At 41.4% G+C, this 19,755-nt stretch overlaps 1 protein-coding gene across 4 annotated transcripts in view; it reads left to right on the top strand.

The window, feature by feature from the left end:
- The window catches only part of LOC137528775 (complement factor B-like), a 142,835-nt gene that overhangs the window by 37,485 nt on the left and 85,595 nt on the right, over window positions 1-19,755 (top strand). For 3 of the 4 annotated variants that reach the window (XM_068250342.1, XM_068250345.1, XM_068250346.1), the window contains 2 exons: window positions 4,138-4,274; window positions 10,795-10,933. In XM_068250342.1, coding sequence (XP_068106443.1) covers window positions 4,138-4,274; window positions 10,795-10,933 — 276 coding nt within the window. The remainder of the gene's footprint in view (window positions 1-4,137; window positions 4,275-10,794; window positions 10,934-19,755) is intronic. The other variant, XM_068250343.1, reaches the window with a different exon arrangement.

A 19,755-nucleotide genomic window follows, 5' to 3' on the forward strand; every position in this document is an offset into this window, starting at 1 on the left:
TTTTAAACGATAAGCATGAATAACGTTTAAAAAAAATTGTGCTATATTTCGTTTAAAAAGAATGTTTTATAAAGTTATACATCATTAAATAATGTGTATGAAATCGGCAATTGTAAAAACGTTAATCTTCCCTGTTTAAAAAGTGAAATGTATAATAACGTTTTATAAAAGATTAATAAGAATTTTACTAAAGCTATACCTAATCCTATTCTCATACAGAACTCTCCCTGTACCTACCCCTAACCCCTAGACCCCCCTAGTGGTGCCTAAGCCTAAGACCCCCCTGGTGGTGCCTAACCCTAAGACCCTCCAGGTGGTGCCTAACCCTAAGACCCCCAGGTGGTGCCTAACCCTAAGACCCCCCAGGTGGTGCCTAACCCTAAGACCCCCTGGTGGTGCCTAAACCTAAGACCCCCCTGGTGGTGCCTAAACCTAAGACCCCCCCAGGTGGTGCCTAACCCTAAGACCCCCCCAGGTGGTGCCTAACCCTAAGACCCCCCCAGGTGGTGCCTAAACCTAAGACCCCCCAGGTGGTGCCTAAACCTAAGACCCCCCTGGTGGTGCCTAAACCTAAGACCCCCCTGGTGGTGCCTAAACCTAAGACCCACCTGTGATAAGCATTAATAACATTTGAAAAAAATATTGTGCTGTTTTTCGTTGAAAAATAATGTTTTAAAAAAGATTGTACTGTTTTTCGTTTAAAAATAATGTTTAAAAAATTATAAATCATTAAATAATGTGTAATCATGAGAAACAGTAAAAGTCTCTGGGCGCCGCTTGTAAAATGTTATTTTTCTCTGGCGCCCTTTTTTCCTGTTGGGCGCCCATTAAACGATATTTATTATGGGAGTGAATGGCGGCGCCCTTTTTGTCCACTTGCCTCAGGCGCCCGAATTTACTGTTTCCGTTATGGAGGCCCAGGATGCTTCGATCGCGGCCTTAAGCTCATCCAGAGTGTTGGGTCTTGCGTCTCTCAACTTTCTCTTCACAATATCCCACAGATTCTCTATGGGGTTCAGGTCAGGAGAGTTGGCAGGCCAATTGAGCATAATAATACCATGGTCAGTAAACCATTTACCAGTGGTTTTGTCACTGTGAGCAGGTGCCAGGTCGTGCTGAAAAATGAAATCTTCATCTCCATAAAGCTTTTAAGCAGATGGAAGCATGAAGTGTTCCAAAATCTCCTGATAGCTAGTTGTATTGACCCTGCCCTTGATTAAACACAGTGGACCAACACCAGTAGCTGACATGGCACTCCAGACCATCACTGACTGTGGGTACTTGACACTGGACTTCAGGCATTTTGGATTTTTCCTCTCCCCAGTTTTCCTCCAGACTCTGGCACCTTGATTTCTGAATGACATGCAAAAGTTGCTTTCATCCGGAAAAAGTACTTTGGACCACTGAGCAACAGTCCAGTGCTGCTTCTCTGTAGCCCAGGTCAGCAGCTTCTGCCGCTGTTTCTGGTTCAAAAGTGGTGTGACCTGGGGAATGCGGCACCTGTAGCCCATTTCCTGCACACGCCTGTACATGGTGGCTCTGGATGTTTCTACTCCAGACTCAGTCCACTGCTTCCGCAGGTCCCCCAAGGTCTGGAATCGGTCCTTCTACACAATCTTCCTCAGGGTCCGGTCTCCTCTTCTCGTTCTGCAGCGTTTTCTGCCACACTTTTTCCTTCCCACAGACTTTCCACGGAGGTGCCTTGATACAGCACTCTGGGAACAGCCTATTTGTTCAGAAATTTCTTTCTGTGTCTTACCCTCTTGCTTGAGGGTGTCAATGATGGCCTTCTGGACAGCAGTCAGGTCGGCAGTCTTACCCATGATTGCGGTTTTGAGTAATGAACCAGGCTGGGAGTTTTTAAAAGCCTCAAGAATCTTTTGCAGGGGTTTAGAGTTAATTAAGTGATTCAGATGATTAGTTTAATAGCTCGTTTAGAAAACCTTTTTATGATATGCTAATTTTTTGAGATAGGAATTTTGGGTTTTCATGAGCTGTATGCCAAAATCATCAATATTAAAACAATAAAAGGCTTGAACTACTTCAGTTGCGTGTAATGAATCTAGAATATATGAAAGTCTAATGTTTATCAGTACATTACAGAAAATAATGAACGTTATCACAATATGCTAATTTTTTGAGAAGGACCTGTATTTGGTTGGTATCTCATCTGACAACCCATGCTTGCATGGTGACCATCCTTACCAGATGAGAGCTTTCACAACACTGGTTCCAGTGCTCAGAAAGATCTCCTAAGATGAGAAAAATAACTGAGGTTTTGGATTAGAGTAATTTAAATGAAGTTTAAATGCAAGTCAAAATCATTGTCCATATTTAACCCTTTCCCTGTCCAATTAAACTGTTTCTGCTGCAGGGCTGTGGTGCTTCATTTTTTACCCTCCCCCCTTTTCTCCCCCAGCCTGGCAGCCTAATGCAGAGTGGGTACATGGAGCAGTTTTATATTTATCTTTCCTAGACGCTGGATTGGCTTTCCTCTCCCTCCATGGCCGCAGTAACGCCAACATCGCCTTCTTGGTCCCAATCACATGATATGACGTGATCGGGACCCAGAGAGTGATGTCAGCAATTGCAGTGCTGCTAGCTGGTAGAAGAGAGGTGATGGAAGAGACTTTTCCACTACCCCTCTTCCACCACCAAACAGCACTGCAGTGCTGACACAACATCATATCATGTGGTCGGGACCCCGAAGAGGATGTTGGCATTACAGCGGCTGCTTTGTGGAGGGAGAGGATATCCGATACAGTGCCTAGAACAGGTATATATGAAACTGCTCCCCGTACCAACTTTGAGTTTTGAGGGCTGAGATAGCCCTGCCCAAGTTATCTACTATAGGGAGAAAACTCAGGTCAGGGCTGTTAAAAGGTCAAAGAAATGCAATGATTCTTCCGGCATAAAGAACTGAGCTCAGCTTCCAATACTCTTACCACCTACAATGATACGGGAGAGTGAAGACTGCGTTTGTCATTTAACGTTCTCAGTTTCTCATGTGGGTAACACTTCTTCCAGCTGACTGTTTGTCCAGGACTTTGCCCCTGCGACATACCAACAGTATCTGCTATTGGTCATCATTGCTCACATTATGCATCCAAAGAGGTGCCTTCTGTGCGCAATTAATTACCTTGTGCAGTAGTTTTAAAGAGACTCTGTAACAAAATTTTCAGCCTTATTTCTTCTATTCTATACGTGCCTATATCTGTTCTAATGTGGTCTGTCTTACTGCAGCCTTTCCTAGTTGCACAGTGGCTGTATTATCTCTGTTATATAGTCTAATCTTCTTTCCTTTGTCAGCTTTGTTGAGCTCAGGCACTCAGGAAGGAATGTGTTGCTCTGCTTGTGATAGAATAGAAGTTATACACACCCTCTCCATGCCCCCTGCAGGCTCTGTGTGAGTCACAGACTGAGCTCCTCTCAGCCTATCACATGCTGGGTAGCAGCCATGTCTTTTGTTTGTAAACACTGCCTAAAACTGGCAATTACAAGCCAGGATTGCAGCAGGGAGTGGCAGAAACAGCAAAGAGGGGCCCAGGAGAACATAATGAATAGAATGGTATGCTTTTTATTGTAAGAATTTTAGAGTACAAATTCTCTTTAAATTAAGGGGTTTTTTTTGTTTTTTTTTTAAGAAAACAAGTTAAAGAAGCTCTTTCAGTTCAACTTTTTCAATTTATGTATAGTATATGGCCCTAATGATAATGTTAAAAAGAGGAAGTGAGTGCCATGTATCCCATGTTCCCTCCTGGAAGTGACTGCAGTAGGCCGAGGCACGGCGGTGACATAGAAACCCTCCTCCAGATAACAGTGGAGCCTTGCCTTGGCTGGAAGTCCCAAAGTGATGTCACTGCTGACACTTCAGGAGGATTGTGTTAGTATATAAGGGCAGCTGGTGCTTTTCATAGTGCTTAAAAGGGAAGAGAGGGGATAGAAAAACAAATGCATGCATACATATCAGCTTTAGGTAACCCCACCTGTGTTCACCTGATCTTAATGTAAAATATTATCTGGATTTGCTCCATCATCTCACAGAAATGAGATCTCAACTTGAAAACTACTTTCTAGACATTTCCCCCCCTTGCTTCTCCTAGACTTGCTGCCACTAACCGTTACTTTTCTGTCTAGCAGAGGATTCAGGCTGTGAGACAGACTTAAGAAAAGGACAACCTCGGAACCTCTTCATACTGTTGGATGCATCAGCAAATGCCGGCGAGGAGAAGTTTAACGCCGCAAAGGAAACCGCTGAAATACTCATACAAAAGGTAATCCTATCAATAGAGGGTTTTAAGCAAGTTCTGTATGGTAGTGTCAAAACGTAAGGAACCTATCAGGTTCTTTCTCTCTATGCCCTGTGGGAGAACTGTTTCCCTTCCAGGAGCATAAAATACATAACTTTCTTTATTGGAAACCAGCGAATGACTGCTTTCTGGCTTCCATGTGGATGGTTGGTGCCAGCACTGCTATTCTATATGTGGACGACCAATATTTAAATATGTAGCTGACCGCATCTATGAGTAATGCATTATGTGTGTGGGGAGCCAGTAGAAAAGCCTCAGGGGGCCATATTCGGCCTGCGCACCCTAGTTTGAGGACCACTGATCTATATATATATATATATATATATATAAAATTGTATGTACAGGTAGTCCCCGGGCTACGAACGCCCGACATACAAACGACCCACCGATACGAACGGCCCGATCTCGTCGCAATGATGTAATTTCCGTGTCAGGGAAGTTTGAAGAAGCGGCTTCAAACTTCCCCGTGTGCCGGGGCATGGCCCCGCAGAAGTGTTGGACTCACCTCTGAACAAAGTCCAATGCTGTCTGTCCTCCGCTTTCCGTCTCCTGCTCCATATAGCCCCGTACAGCCACCGCTAGATGCAGCATCCACTTGCTTCCTGTATGTCTCATGACATACAGGAAGCGTTGCGAAGCTGCATCTAGCGGTGGCTGTACGGGGCTATATGGAGCAGGAGACGGAGAGCGGAGGACAGACAGCGTCGGACTCGGGCTGGAAGGTGAGTCCATAGGCAGACAGCGACAGGAAAAAGGTGAGTCCATAGGCAGACAGCGACAGAAAAAAGCAGGACACCCGCATGGGGGGGGGGGGGGGGGGGTTGGGAGAAAGAGCGGCAAAGAAGGGTACAAATTTAGGGGGCAAATAGAGACAGAGGCACAAGAGGTAAAAACGGAGGCAGGGGGGTGACAGAGGTGCAGAAGGGTACAAAAATTCACAGGGGGGTACAAACAGAGGCACAGAGGGTAGAAATGGAGGCACAAAGGGTACACACAGAGGCACAGGGGTACAGAGGCACATGGGGACATAGAGATGCACAGAGGGGGACAAATGTGTACAGAGAGAGTACAGAGGCACTGAAGGGGACAAACAGGCACAGAAGGAGACAGGGAGGCACAGAGGGAGGCACTGGAGGCAAAGGGGGGCACATAGGAGGCAAAGCGGACAGAGATAGCACAGTGTTCCGACTTAAGAACGAACCTACAGTCCCTATCTTGTTCGTTAACCGAGGACTATGTGTGTGTGTATACAGGGGTGCTCGGATACCCCTTTTTAAAATCCGAATAGATTCAGATCCAGATACCCGGATATCCGGTCGGATTCAGATATCCGAATAGAAAACCGAAAGTTGCCTTTCTCTCTCTCTCTCTCTCTCTCTCTCTCTCTCATTTTGCCTTCTGCTCAGATATCTGAACTAACTATCTGCCCGGATTTCGGATTTTAAAAGGGAAATCCGAGTTTGCTCGGATAGTCTATTCGGATTTTTAAAAATATCCGAATTGCTATTTGAAGTTCAGTTAGTGGAAAAAGTTTGGATTATTTGGGTACTTCGGATATCCGAAATCTGGATGAGCACCACTGTGTGTAAATGTATGTATGTGAGTATGTGCCACGATCACTCAAAAATGCCTTGACTGATTTGAATGAAACTTGGTATACAGATCCCTTACTACCTGGGATGATATGTTCTGGGGGTCTCGTGTCCCCCCTGCACACCTGGGCAAAGCTGCAAACAGCAAATCAGATTTCACCCATTCATGTCAATGGAAAAAAATTGAAAAGGTTGCCATTCTCAAAGTAATCAAGTTAGAGTCCCCACACTTGGCACAGTTGGTCACTTAGTGACAGAGGTTACAAATCCAGGAAAAGTGGGCGGAGAATACAACAGCCAATCAAATTTCAGCCATTCATTTTTAGTGGGAAAAATGTAAATTGCAGCCATTCTTAGACTGCTAATCGCAGGGTTCTCAAACTTGCCACACTTGGTCACTGGGTGAATGAGATTAAGATTCAGGAAACTGCGTGGAGCCTACAACAGCCAATCAAAATTCACCTATTGATTTTTAAGGGGAATATTTAAACTACTGCCATTCTTACACTGTTAATGGCAGAGGCTTCAAACTAGCTACAGTCGGTCATTGGGTGACTTGGGTCCAAATTCACTAATGGGGTGGGGCCACAAACAGCCAATCAGATTTCCTTGCTGGATTGTAACGATAGGTGTCAGCAACCAGAGAGAGAATCTGATTTTTGGCGATCTGCAGTATCCCCAAGAATACAGATATACCTGATTATTGGGGATCTGCAGAATCGCCAACAATCAAATATGTCTAACCTCTAGACACCTGAGTGTGTAAGTGTTTTGGTGCAACAGTAACCTTTGGACCACCGGGGAAGCAGGTGGTCCAATAAGTAGAGAAGACTCTACTGCAGTCAGGGACACCTGGAGAGGGAGTCCCTGACTGATAAGGAGCAGTGTCCCCTCTGTAGAGCAGGGGACCCCTGCGGAAAGGCTGGACACCCTGCGGGGGTGACAGCCAGAAGGTCAGACAGGCCGGGTCGGCAACAGAGTATCAGATATGCAAAGTACCAAATCAGAGATCAGAAGAATAGTCAGGAAAGCTACAGGTCATAACAGATATCAGAACAAGGCCTAGTCTGAGGTGTGAGGTCCGTGATCTCAACACCCTGGAACTATGCTAGAGAATAACACAGATGATGTACAGTATTCCTAGTCTGGGGTGTGAGGGCTGTGATCTCAACACCCTGGAACTATGCTAGAGAATAACACAGATGATATACAGTAACTGGCTAAGTGTGGATTCCCAGGTCCTCCTGGTTCCACCACACTGAAGGATCTGACTAAGGTCTGAGTGCTTACACATAGGCATTCACAACGTCAGACAACCAGCAACTGAACAGCAGGAGATATATATATAGTAAAGCGCTCCACAGTGCCGCCCAGCTCCCATCAACCAATCACTGACTGATCAGGGATCAGCTGACCGCCCTGATCAGCTGATCTTCCTCCTATTGGTATAAAGAGCTTGTCTTGCAGTGCGCACGCGCGTAGCTCTCCATCTGTGTGCACTACTAGGTCCAGACAGCCCAGACACATGTTGCTGCGGGGAAACCGCCACACTGGACGCGGAATCCGCCGCCCTACCGTCAGAACACGCGGCGGCCCCCACGCCATTCCTCCCATGTGCACCACCAGTTCCAGACAACCCAGACGCATGCTGACGCGGACAAACCGCCGCATCAGACGCGGAATCAGCCGCCTTACTGTCAGAACATGCGGCGGCTTTTCCGCTATTCATCACATGGATAAACTACTTCCATTCACACATTTGTGATGCCAGGAACCCGAAAACTCACAAACTTGGTCATTGAGTGACTGTGTGTCAAGGTTCCAAAAAAGTGGGCAGAGCCAAAAACAAATTTCACTGGTCAAATATAAACTGCAACCATTCTTACACTGTTAATGGCAGGGTTCTCAAACTTTGCACAGTTAGTCACTGGGTGACCGGGATTCATATTCAGGAAAATGGGTGGAGCATACAACAGCCAATCAAAATTAACCTGTTAATTTTCAAGGGTAATATTTAATAGCAGATGCCTCAAACCTGGTACAGTTGGTCACTGAGTGACTGGGGGTACAAATTCAGAAAGGGGGCAGAGCCACAAACAGCCAATTAGATTTGCTTAATTTCAATGGGAATATACAAATTATGGATACCAAGGACCCCAAAGCTCATAAACTTGATAATTGAGTTACTGTATGTCAAGTTTAGAAAAAGTGGGCGGTGCCAACAACTACATTTTGTACATGGGAAAAAATAAACGGCAACCATTCTTACACTGTTAATGGCAGGGTTCCTAAACTTGACACAGTTGGCCACTAGGTGACTGGGATTAATATTTAGAAAGTGGGTGGAGCCTACAACAGCCAATCAAAATTCACCTTTTTTTTCAAGGGGAATATTTACATTGCTTCCATTCTTACACTGTTAATGACAGAGGCCTCAAACCTGATACAGTCGGTCATTGGGTGACTGGGGTCCAAATTCGCTAAAGAGGTGGAGCCACAAACAGCCAGATTTGTTAGATTGATTTCAGCCATTATGTTATTGGGGTACGGTTCTCACCTTGGCAAAGTTGGTCACTGTATGACTGGAATTGATATTCTGGAAAGTGGGTGAAGCCTACAACAGCCGGTCAAAATTCACCTATTGATTTTCAAGGGGAATATTTACATTGCTGCCATTCTTACACTCTTAATGGCAGATGCCTCAAATCTGGTACAGTCAGTCACTGGGAGGCTGGGTTTAAATTCTGAAAAAGGGCGGTCTGCAAACAGCCAATCAGATTTGTTTAATTTCAATGGAAAAATGCAACTCATTGATGTCAAGGACCCCAAAGTTCATAAACTTGGTCATTGAGTGACCGTATGTCAAGGCTAGGAACAGTGGGCAGAGCCAAAAACAATTAAAAACAAGTAACTTTTTACATGGGAAAATATAAACTGCAGCCATTCTCACACTGTTAATGGCAGAGGCCTGAAACCTGCTATAGTCGGTCATTAAGTGACTGGGGTTCAAATTCACTAAAGGGGTGGCGACCCAAACAGCCAATCAGATTTCTTTGCTGGATAAACTGCTTCCATTCACACAATTTTGATGCCAGGAACCCGAAAGCTCACAAACTTGGTCACTGAGTGACTGTGTGTCAAGGGTACAAAAGCTGGGTGGAGTCAAAAATAGATTTCCCTGGGAAAATGTAAACTGCAGCCCTTTTCACTGTTAATGGCAGGATTCTCAAACTTTGCACAGTTGGTTACTGGGTGACTGGGATTAATATTCAGAAAAGTGGGTTGAGCCTTAAAAAGCCAATCAATATTTACCTATTGATTTTCAAGGGGAATATTAAAATTGCTGCCATTCTATCACTGTTAATGGCACAACCCTCAAACCTGGTACAGTTTGTCATTGGTTTACTGGGGTTCAAATTCAAACAAAAAGCTAATCAGATTTGTTTTATTGGTGCCAAGGACTCCAAAAGCTCCCAAACTTGGTCACTGAGTGACTGTGTGTTCAGATTACAAAACGAGGGCAGAGCCAAAAACAAATTTCAATGGAAAAATATAGGGTTCTCAAAATTTGCCCAGAGGGTCACTGGGTGATTAATATTCAGGTAAGTGGGTGGAGCCTATAATAGCCAATCAAAATTCACTTTTTTTTTAATGGGGAATATTTAAATGCTGCCATTTTTACATTGTTAATAGCAGATGCCTCAAACCTGCTACAGTTGGTAATTGGCTGCAGTTGGTCATTGGGTGACTAGGGTTCAAATGCTGAAGAGGGGCGGTCACAAACAGCCAATCTGATTTGGTTAATTTCTATGGGAATATAAAAATTATTGATGCCAAAGCTCACAAACTTGATTATTGAGTTTTTGTGTGTTAGAATTAGAAAAAAGTGTGCGGAGCCGACACCAGCCAAATACATACCCAGGCAATGCCGGGTCATCAGCTAGTATATTTAAAAAAAAATACATAAATAGTTACCTTAACTCAACATTTTTAATATGGATGTCCTGAGGGTATATTACTGTTATTTTTGCAAGTAAGGGCTTGTAATTAATTAGTGGCGGACGCAAAACGGAAAAAAAAACCCTTTACTTCCTAATAGTATATTGTTCCCATACATTGTACTAGAGACATAATTTTAATGTTATACTAAGTGGGACAAATGGGAAAATAAAATGTGTGGCTTTTATGTACAGCGTTTATGTACAGTAGCACGTTTTTATTTAAAAAATATAATGGCCAAAAACAGAAATTATTTTTTTTAGTTTTCTTATTATTGCCATTAAAATGCATCTAGAATAAAATAATTCCTAGCAATACATAACACCCAAAGAAACCCTTATTGGTGGCAAAAAAAAAACAGATATAGACTATTTAGTTGTGATATGTATTGATAAAGTTATTGGCAAATTAATGGAAGGAGCATTGAAAGGTGAAAATTGTTCTGGTCCACAAGGGGAAAAGCCCCTCAGTGGTGAAGTGGTTAATGCCTCCCCCCCCTCCCCCCCCCCACCCCATACAGCACTCTGGTGTTTGCTTTCTACCTCCCCAATACAGTTCCCTGGTCTCTAGTGGTCCTAGCGGATCAGTTCAGTCAATACTCAGTTTTAGCCATTCCATCCAACGATAACAAACGTTTGCTTCATTCAAACAACTCACATGTGGCTAGTTACTCACTTCCGGTTGTTCAGCTTAACATGTCCACTAACAATCCTATGTTCCGGTAGACCGTTGTTATGCTGTCAATAAATTCACCGAATGCACAGATGTAAACCATGGAGACAATTTGATTTATAATGATTGTGACTGAGCATGTGTAAGGAGTTTAACGTTTGTAAGTCTAAGACGTTTACAGCAATCTTCCTATATAACTGTTATCTTTACTGTGTCCTCAGGTCTCCGGCTATGATATTAGATGGCGCTTTGCTGTTATCTCTTATGCTTTGGAGGCTAAAACTATTGTGAACATAAATGATGATGACAGCGGGGAAGCACAGGCAGTAATTAAGCGATTAAAAAATTTCCAGTATAAAGGTAAAAATGACGCACTGTATTCTTACTGGCAACCACTTAACGTTGCCACCTTATAGAATAAAGGCATAAGTCTGGGGTGTCAAACTCAAATACAAAGTGGGACGAAATTGTACACTGGAACCTAGTCACAGGCCAAAATTGTACACTGGAACCTAGTCACAGGCCAAAATTGTACACTGGAACCTAGTCACAGGCCAAAATTGTACACTGGAACCTAGTCACAGGCCAAAATTGTACACTGGAACCTAGTCACGGGCCAAAATTGTACACTGGAACCTAGTCACGGGCCAAAATTGTACACTGGGATCTAGGCGCGGGCCAACCTAAATGTCTACTGGCCACCTTCCTCCCTTATAATGTTCTCTGGTGTCTAGTGGTCCTCCCTCCCCTATACAGTTCCCTGGTGTCTAGAGACCCCCACCCTCCCCTATACAGTTCCCTAGTGTTCCTAGGAGAATACTCAGAAGAAAAAGTGAATAGCATAGGGCCCAAGGACCCTTATTCAATTCACTGTTTCTCTTAAGTTTTCTCCTAGGTGATATTTTCACACTTCATCATTAAAATGCCTTTTAAGCCACCAGCGAGTAAGAAAAAAATTCTGAATCATTTTGACAGTACTTTTTCATATACCTTTTGGCACTTTTTTAATTGGAGAGTGGTATAAAAAGTTATTTGAAACAGAAGATAAATAGAAAACTGCAATTACCCTTTTCTCCTGAGTTATCTCCTAGGAGAACATTTTCATCCTCTATTTAAAACAATTTTTATAATTTTACAATTGAAAAAAGTACTCGAAAGTTGGTGAAAACGTACTATCAAAATCATTTTGAGTATTTTCTTGCTTGCTTGTGGTGTAAAGGGCAATTTATGACTAGGGGCCATATGCAATTCATTTTTTTACCTGAATTATCTCCTAGGAGATCATTTTCATCTTCTCTTGAAACTCATTTTTCAGCATTTTACAATTGAAAAAGTACCCAAAAGTTACTGAAAAAGTACTATCAAATTTATTTTGAGTATTTTCTTGCTTGTTAGTGGCTTAAAAGACATTTTGTGACAAGTTGTGAAAATATCACTTAGGAGAAAACTTAGGTGAAAAAGGTAATTGCATATGGACCTAGGGCCCATATGCAGTTACATTTTTCTCCTGAGTTTTCTCCTAGAGATATTTTAATAACTTGCCATAAAATGCCTTTTAAGCCATCAGCAAGCAAGAAAATACTCAAAATAATTTTGATACTACCTTTTCACAAGATTTTTGGAGCTTTTTCAATAGTAACATGCTTAAAAATTAATTTATAGGGGCAAAGCTATATGCAATCATTTTTTTTTCCTGAGTTTTTTCATGTTCTTTTTAAAATCATTTTTTCAGCATTATACAATTAAAAAAGTACCAAACCGCATGTGAAAAAAGTACTATCAAAATAATGTTGCGTATTTTCTTGCTTGTTGGTGGGTAAAAAGACATTTTATAGACACATTTAATAATATCTCCTAGGAGAAAATTCAGGAGAAAAAAGAAATTGCATATCTGCCCAGGGCCCACATGCAATTCACTTTTTCTCCTAGGTGTTATTTATACACCTTGGGCCATATGCATTTCGAGGTGATAAGAAGCTCAAAACGTGCGAGCGTCTTATCACCTCACATCAGGCTGGAGTTGTTTTTAGCTTCTTGTCAACTTGAATTGCATATGGCCCAAGGTGTAAAAATAACACCTTGGAGAAAACTCAGGTGAAAAAGTGATTTGCATATGGGCACTGGGCTCATATGCAATTATCTTTTTCTGCTGAGTTTTCTCCAAGGTAATATTTTCACAACTTGTAAATAAAAGGACTTTTAAATTACCTGCAAGCAAAAAAATACTCAAATTTATTTTGATAGTACTTTTTCACCTGTTTTTGTTACTTTTTCATAGTTACATAGTTACATAGTTATTTTGGTTGAAAAAAGACATACGTCTATCGAGTTCAACCAGTATAAAGTACAACACCAGCCTGCTCCCTCACATATCCCTGTTGATCCAGAGGAAGGCGAAAAAACCCTTACAAGGCATGGTCCAATTAGCCCCTAAAGGGAAAAATTCCTTCCCGACTCCAGATGGCAATCAGATAAAATCCCTGGATCAACATCATTAGGCATTACCTAGTAATTGTAGCCATGGATGTCTTTCAACGCAAGGAAAGCATCTAAGCCCCCTTTAAATGCAGGTATAGAGTTTGACATAACGACTTCCTGTGGCAATGCATTCCACATCTTAATCACTCCTACTGTAAAGAACCCTTTCCTAAATAAATGGCTAAAACGTTTTTCCTCCATGCGCAGATCATGTCCTCTAGTCCTTTGAGAAGGCCTAGGGACAAAAAGCTCATCCGCCAAGCTATTATATTTCCCTCTGATGTATTTATACATGTTAATTAGATCCCCTCTAAGGCGTCTTTTCTCTAGACTAAATAAACCCAGTTTATCTAACCTTTCTTGATAAGTGAGACCTTCCATCCCACGTATCAATTTTGTTGCTCGTCTCTGCACCTGCTCTAAAACTGCAATATCTTTTTTGTAATGTGGTGCCCAGAACTGAATTCCATATTCCAGATGTGGCCTTACTAGAGAGTTAAACAGGGGCAATATTATGCTAGCATCTCAAGTTTTTATTTCCCTTTTAATGCATCCCAAAATGTTGTTAGCTTTAGCTTTAGCTGCTTGGCATTGAGTATGATTATTTAACTTGTTGTCAATGAGTACTCCTAAGTCCTTCTCCAAGTTTGATGTCCCCAACTGTATCCCATTTATTTTGTATGGAGCTAGACCATTAGTACATCCGAAATGCATGACTTTACATTTGTCAATATTGAATTTCATCTGCCATGTATGTGCCCATATAGCCATCCTACCCAGATCCTGTTGCAATATGACACTATCTTCCTGAGAGTTGATGATTCTGCACAATTTTGTATCATCTGCAAAAATAACAACATTGCTCACTACTGCATCTACTAGGTCATTAATAAATAAATTGAAGAGCACTGGACCCAGAACAGACCCCAGTGGGACCCCACTGCTAACAGTCTCCCATTTTGAGTACGATCCATTGACCACAACTCTTTGTTTTCTGTCCATTAGCCAGTTCCCTATCCATGAACACAGACTCTTCCCCAGTCCTTGCATGCTCAACTTTTGCACCAGACTTTTGTGGGGAACAGTGTCGAAGGCCTTTGCAAAGTCCAAGTATATCACATCTACAGCATTCCCAATATCCATATTAGCATTCACTACCTCATAAAAGCTGAGCATGTTAGTCAAACAGGACCTGTCTTTAGTAAACCCATGTTGATGCTGAGAAATAAGATTATTTTCTACTATGAAGTCAAGTATAGTATCTCTTAGTAACCCCTCAAATAGTTTGCATACAACTGATGTTAAGCTTACAGGTCTATAATTTCCTGGATCTGATTTTTTGCCCTTCTTAAATAATGGGAAAACGTGGGCTGTACGCCAATCCACTGGGACTCTGCCAGTTGCAAGAGAGTCACAAAAGATAAGATAAAGGGGTTTATCTATAACTGAACTTAATTCCCTTAGAACCCGAGGATGCATGCCATCCGGGCCAGGTGCCTTGTCTATTTTTAATTTATTTAGTCTTGCCTTCACTTCTTCCTGCGTTAAGTATTTAATATTACAGTTAGAAGATTGAGACTCTTCCGCCTCTGTAGTTTGCAACAGTGCTGTTTCTTTTGTGAAGACAGAAGCAAAGAAAGCATTTAATAACTCTGCCTTACCTTGGTCATCCACCATTGAGTTCCCACCCTCATCCTTTAGGAGTCCTATACAGTCAACCTTTCTTTTTTAAGAGGTAATGTACTTGTAAAACTTTTTTGGGTTAGATTTGATATCCTTAGCGATTTGTTTTTCAGCTTCAATCTTTGCCTGCCTAATTTTTTTTTTACAATCTTTATTGCACTCCTTATAATTGCTTAGTGCAGCCTCGGTCCCCTCCTTTTTTAAGACCTTATAGGCATTCTTTTTCCTCTTCATTTTATCTTTAACCTTTGTATTCATCCATAGAGGCCTTTTTTTATTCCTAGATATTTTGTTTCCATATGGGATATACATACTACAATATTGATTGAGTATAAGTTGAAAGCTTGCTATTTCCCTTCAGTGTCTTCCCCTTGTAGTACATTATCCCAGTTCACCAAACTTAGTGCCTGCCTAATTTGATTGAACTTTGCTTTTCTAAAATTCATAGTTTTAGTGGTCCCGCTGCCCCGTGGCCTATCAGTCACCATATCAAACGTTATCATGTTGTGATCACTATTTCCCAAATGTTCTTGAACCTATTAGAAATGATCAGATCCAGTAACGCATTCCCCCTAGTTGGTTCAGTTACCATTTGAGTCAAGTAATTGTCCTGTAGTGCTGCCAGAAATCTGCTGCTTTTACCAGAATGGGTAGCCTCAATACCCCAGTCAATGTCTGGAAAGTTGAAGTCGCCCATAATTATGACCTCATTTTTACTTGCAGCTTTTTCAATCTGCTGTAGTAATCGCAGTTCTGCAGCTTCATTAATAAGAGGTGGCCTGTAGCATACCCCAATAAGCAATTGGCAACTTTTATTTCCACCATGAATATTTACCCAAACGGACTCCACATCTTCGCACATCTTTCAATTGCAAAATGGTGAAAAATTATTTTACATTCAAGATGAAAAAATTGCTTCTAGGGGGAGATAACTCCGGAGAAAAAGTTAATTGAGTTTTCTTCTAGGAGATAATTTTTCTACGTCTTTTTAAAATACATTTTCAGCATTTTGTAATTGAAAAAGTACCAAAAAGTACGTGAGAAAGTACTATCACAATTATTTTGAGCATTTGATGTCATTTTATTGACCATTTTAAAAATATCACCTAGGAGAAAACTCAGGAGAAAAAGTGAATTGCATATGGGCCCTGGAGCCATATGCAACTGACCTTTTCACCTGAGTTTTCTCCTAGGTGATATTTTCACAATATGTAACTAAAATGCCTTATAACCCATCAGCAAGCAAACAAATACTCAAAATAATTTTGATAATGCTTTTTCCTCTTTTTTTCCTTTGCATGGGCTTTCAGACAATACAGGACATTTCTGTGCCCACCCTGATTTGGGCACCACCATAGCCTGTAATGTTAAATAGGGAAGGAACACACTGGGCAGAATGTGTTTTCCACTATGTGCTATGGAAAAAGCATGTGCGATTCTTCCTAGTGTGTGCTATAGCGCTGCTCACTGTGTAATTTGGGCGCCAGCAATGCCAGACCCCGGATAGCGTGCAGAAAAGAAGAAATTAGGTATTCAGTAGGTGAATATACAGGTGGAATCCATAATATTAGACTATTGAGCAAGAGATTGTTTATTTCAGTTATTCAACTTAAAAGGTGGAATTAATATATATGAAATAGACTCATTAACTACCTTGGCCTCCTGGACGTACTAGTTACGCCCAGGAGGCCATGTGCGCGTCCGCGCTCCCGCGGCCGATCGCGCGCGTGCACGCGTGCTCCCGGCCATGGATCGTTAGCCCATAAATTAGTGAATCGGGCTATGGTGCCCGATCACTGATTCCTCTCCCCCGCAGAAAAAGCGACAGCTTCTCTCACAAGCTCCGCTTTTTCTGGCTGTTGCGTCCCCCATACACCCCTCTAAGCGTATGTTACGCTTAGAGTGACGTCATGTAAACAAACTCATGGCCGCAATCTTGTGGCCAAACAGTAATACTACAACTAAAAGTAAAAAAAATAAAACTTAACACACTTTTACATTATAAAAGTAATGTTTACATCCCACCCTCCCAAAAAATACCCATATAAAATGTTTAATATAAAAAAAAAAAAAGCATTACAATAATAAAAAAAAACATGTAAATATTTACCTAAGGGTCTAAACTTTTTAAATATCAATGTAAAGATGAAATATTTCTATATTTTTTTTATTCTAAACTTGTAAATAGTGATAGATGCAAAACGGAAAAAATGCACCTTTATTTCCAAATAAAATATTGTCGCCATACATTGTGATAGGGACATAATTTTAACGGTGTAATAACTGGGAGATATGAGCAAATACAATACGTGAGTTTTAATTATGGAGGCATGTATTATTTTAAAACTATAATGGCTGAAAACTGAGAAATAATGAATTTTTTCCGTTTTTTTCTTATTCTTCCTGTTAAAATGCATTTTCAGTAAAGTGGCTCTTAGCAAAATGTACCCCCCAAAGAAAGCCTAATTGGTGGCGGAAAAAACAAGATATAGATCAGTTCATTGTGATAAGTAGTGATAAAGTTATAGGCTAATGAATGGGAGGTGAACATTGCTCGGATGCATAAAGTGAAAACGACTGAAGGCTGAAGTGGTTAATTAAAATTCAAGCCTTTACTTGTTATAATTTTGATGATTATGGCTTACAGCTTATGAAAACCCCCAAATCAAAATCTCACTCAGACCAATATTGAAACACCTGCAAAGGGTTCCTATTTAATATATTAGTTTAACCTTTTAAGCTGAATTACTGAAATAGATGAACTTTTGCACGATATTCTAATTTTTCGAGTTTCACTTGTATTTTTTTATATAGCTGTATTTATATTTTTTTTATAGCTGTAACAGAAAATAGTAATGATAATAATGATCTGGTAATTACTTTTATGCAAAGTTTCATGCAATTTTTTGTAATTACATAGTTACAATTTAGAAATTGAATTGTTTTCATGTAATCCATTCATTATTTCGTGTACGTTTTGCGTAATTTTGTGCCAGTGCCCAAATCTTGCTTATCTTCACCAGAATTGTTATGTGTGTTAAAGAGGAACTTCAGCCTAAACAAACATACTGTCATTAAGTTACATTAGTTATGTTAATTAAAATAGATAGGTAATATAATCTCTTACCCACCCTGTTTTAAAAGAACAGGCAAATGTTTGTGATTTCATGAGGGCAGCTATCTTTTTGGTTGAAAGGAGGTGACAGGGAGCATGCGACACAGTTCCAACTGTCCTGTGTCCTGATTATCCCTCCCAGCTGCTAGGCAACGAGTGCAACAACATCAGAAATCCCATCATGCTTTGCACAGCATCAGGGGAAAAATGCCCGGGCAGTTTTCTTTGATGGGGCGGAGCTTAGCTTCTGAACAGCTAAAAATTAGGCTTGGGTATGAAAAACAAAGCTCGGATGCTGTGAACTTGTTAAAGAAACACCAAGCCTTTTCAGTGCTGCCGAGTAGATTAGTCTGGAGGTTCACTTTAAGGAGTATAGAGGGAACTAGGCAAAATATTTTTTTTTACAAAAAGATCTTGTAAGGTGTTTGAGAAAATCGACTTTAAAAATGCAAAGGAAAAATCGTTTTTAAACTTAAATTTGTTTAAAAAACACTTTTCTTTTTTTTTACTTGTACCCACTATTCCCTTAAAGAGTAACTGGCAGGCTGCAAAAGCTAATTTAAACCTCTATTCTCTTGTGTTAAACAGTTTAGAAGGAAGCCAAAAAGGCAATACTGAAGTTAAAAATCTCTCTTAGTTTTGATGTGTGCTGAACTGCAAGGATGTTAGACCCAAGCTCTTAAGAAGCCGAGAGCCGCATACCATACAGCAAAGCATTCTGGGGCCCTCCCCTCGGCTGCTAGTGATAAGTTACAGGGCTCGTGTTACAACAGCAGCAGCTGAAAAAACACCCAGCAGAGTACACTCCAGGAGTCCGCTATTGTTCCTAGCCACATGGCTAATTAATATTCACTGCACAGTAGTGTTTTACATTACCGATCTTTTGTGTGAGTCTAATCATCAGGAAGCAGGCAGGACATGATGACACATTTGGCTTCATAGGAGACAGACAAACATGGAACCTGCCATAAGCTGTCAGGAGCATCATTCTCTGCAAATACTATATAAAACTTCTGTGAAATCCAAACGTGGACAGTGAAATGCATATGTAATGTAAGTACAGCCAATGTTTAGCTACTGATATATGTGTTTATTTTCTCTGAGACCCTATACCTAACAGCTCCTCTTTAACATATGCAGCAATTTTAGTGACAATAGCGTGTATGGGGGCCTTGCTATTCACCAAATTTTACAAACAATTATACAAAAATGTGAAATTACAGTTCCTGATTACGGTTACAAATAAAATTAAAACTTTGCATTACGATTTCACATTGTAATTGCGACTTACAATGCAAAATTATGATTATGCAAAATTCATGCTTCTCATTAACCTTCCTGGCGGTAACCCCCCGCGCCAATTCGCCGCTATCCGCACCGCCACAGAGGCCCCCCCCCCCCCCGTAGACCCCTGCGCTGCCTGGCCTATCAGCGCCAGACAGCGCTAAGGGGTGGATCGGGTCTCCCTTAGACGTCACGACGTCCATGACGTCGGTGACGTCATCCCGCCTCTTTGCCATGGAGACGGGGGAAGCCCTCCAGGAAATCCCGTTCTTTGAACGGGATTTCCTGATCGCCTATCGCCGCAGGCGATCGGAGGGGCTGGGGGGATGCCGCTGAGCAGCGGCTATCATGTAGCGAGCCCTAGGCTCGCTACATGATTTAAAAAAAAAACCAAAAAAAACGGCAGCGCTGCACCCTGGCGGTTTTTAATAGACCGCCAGGAGGGTTAAAGGACAACTGAAGTGAGAATAACATGGAGGCTGCCATATTGATTTCCTTTTAATTAATACCAGTTGCCTGGCAGCCCTGGCTTCAGTAGTGTCTGAATCACACACCAGAAGCAAGCCTGGGGATAATTGTCAGATCTGACAATAATATCAAAAAACACTTTATTTGCAAATGC

Source organism: Hyperolius riggenbachi, chromosome 8, assembly GCF_040937935.1.
Source record: "Hyperolius riggenbachi isolate aHypRig1 chromosome 8, aHypRig1.pri, whole genome shotgun sequence".
Classification (NCBI taxonomy): Eukaryota; Metazoa; Chordata; class Amphibia; order Anura; family Hyperoliidae; genus Hyperolius; species Hyperolius riggenbachi.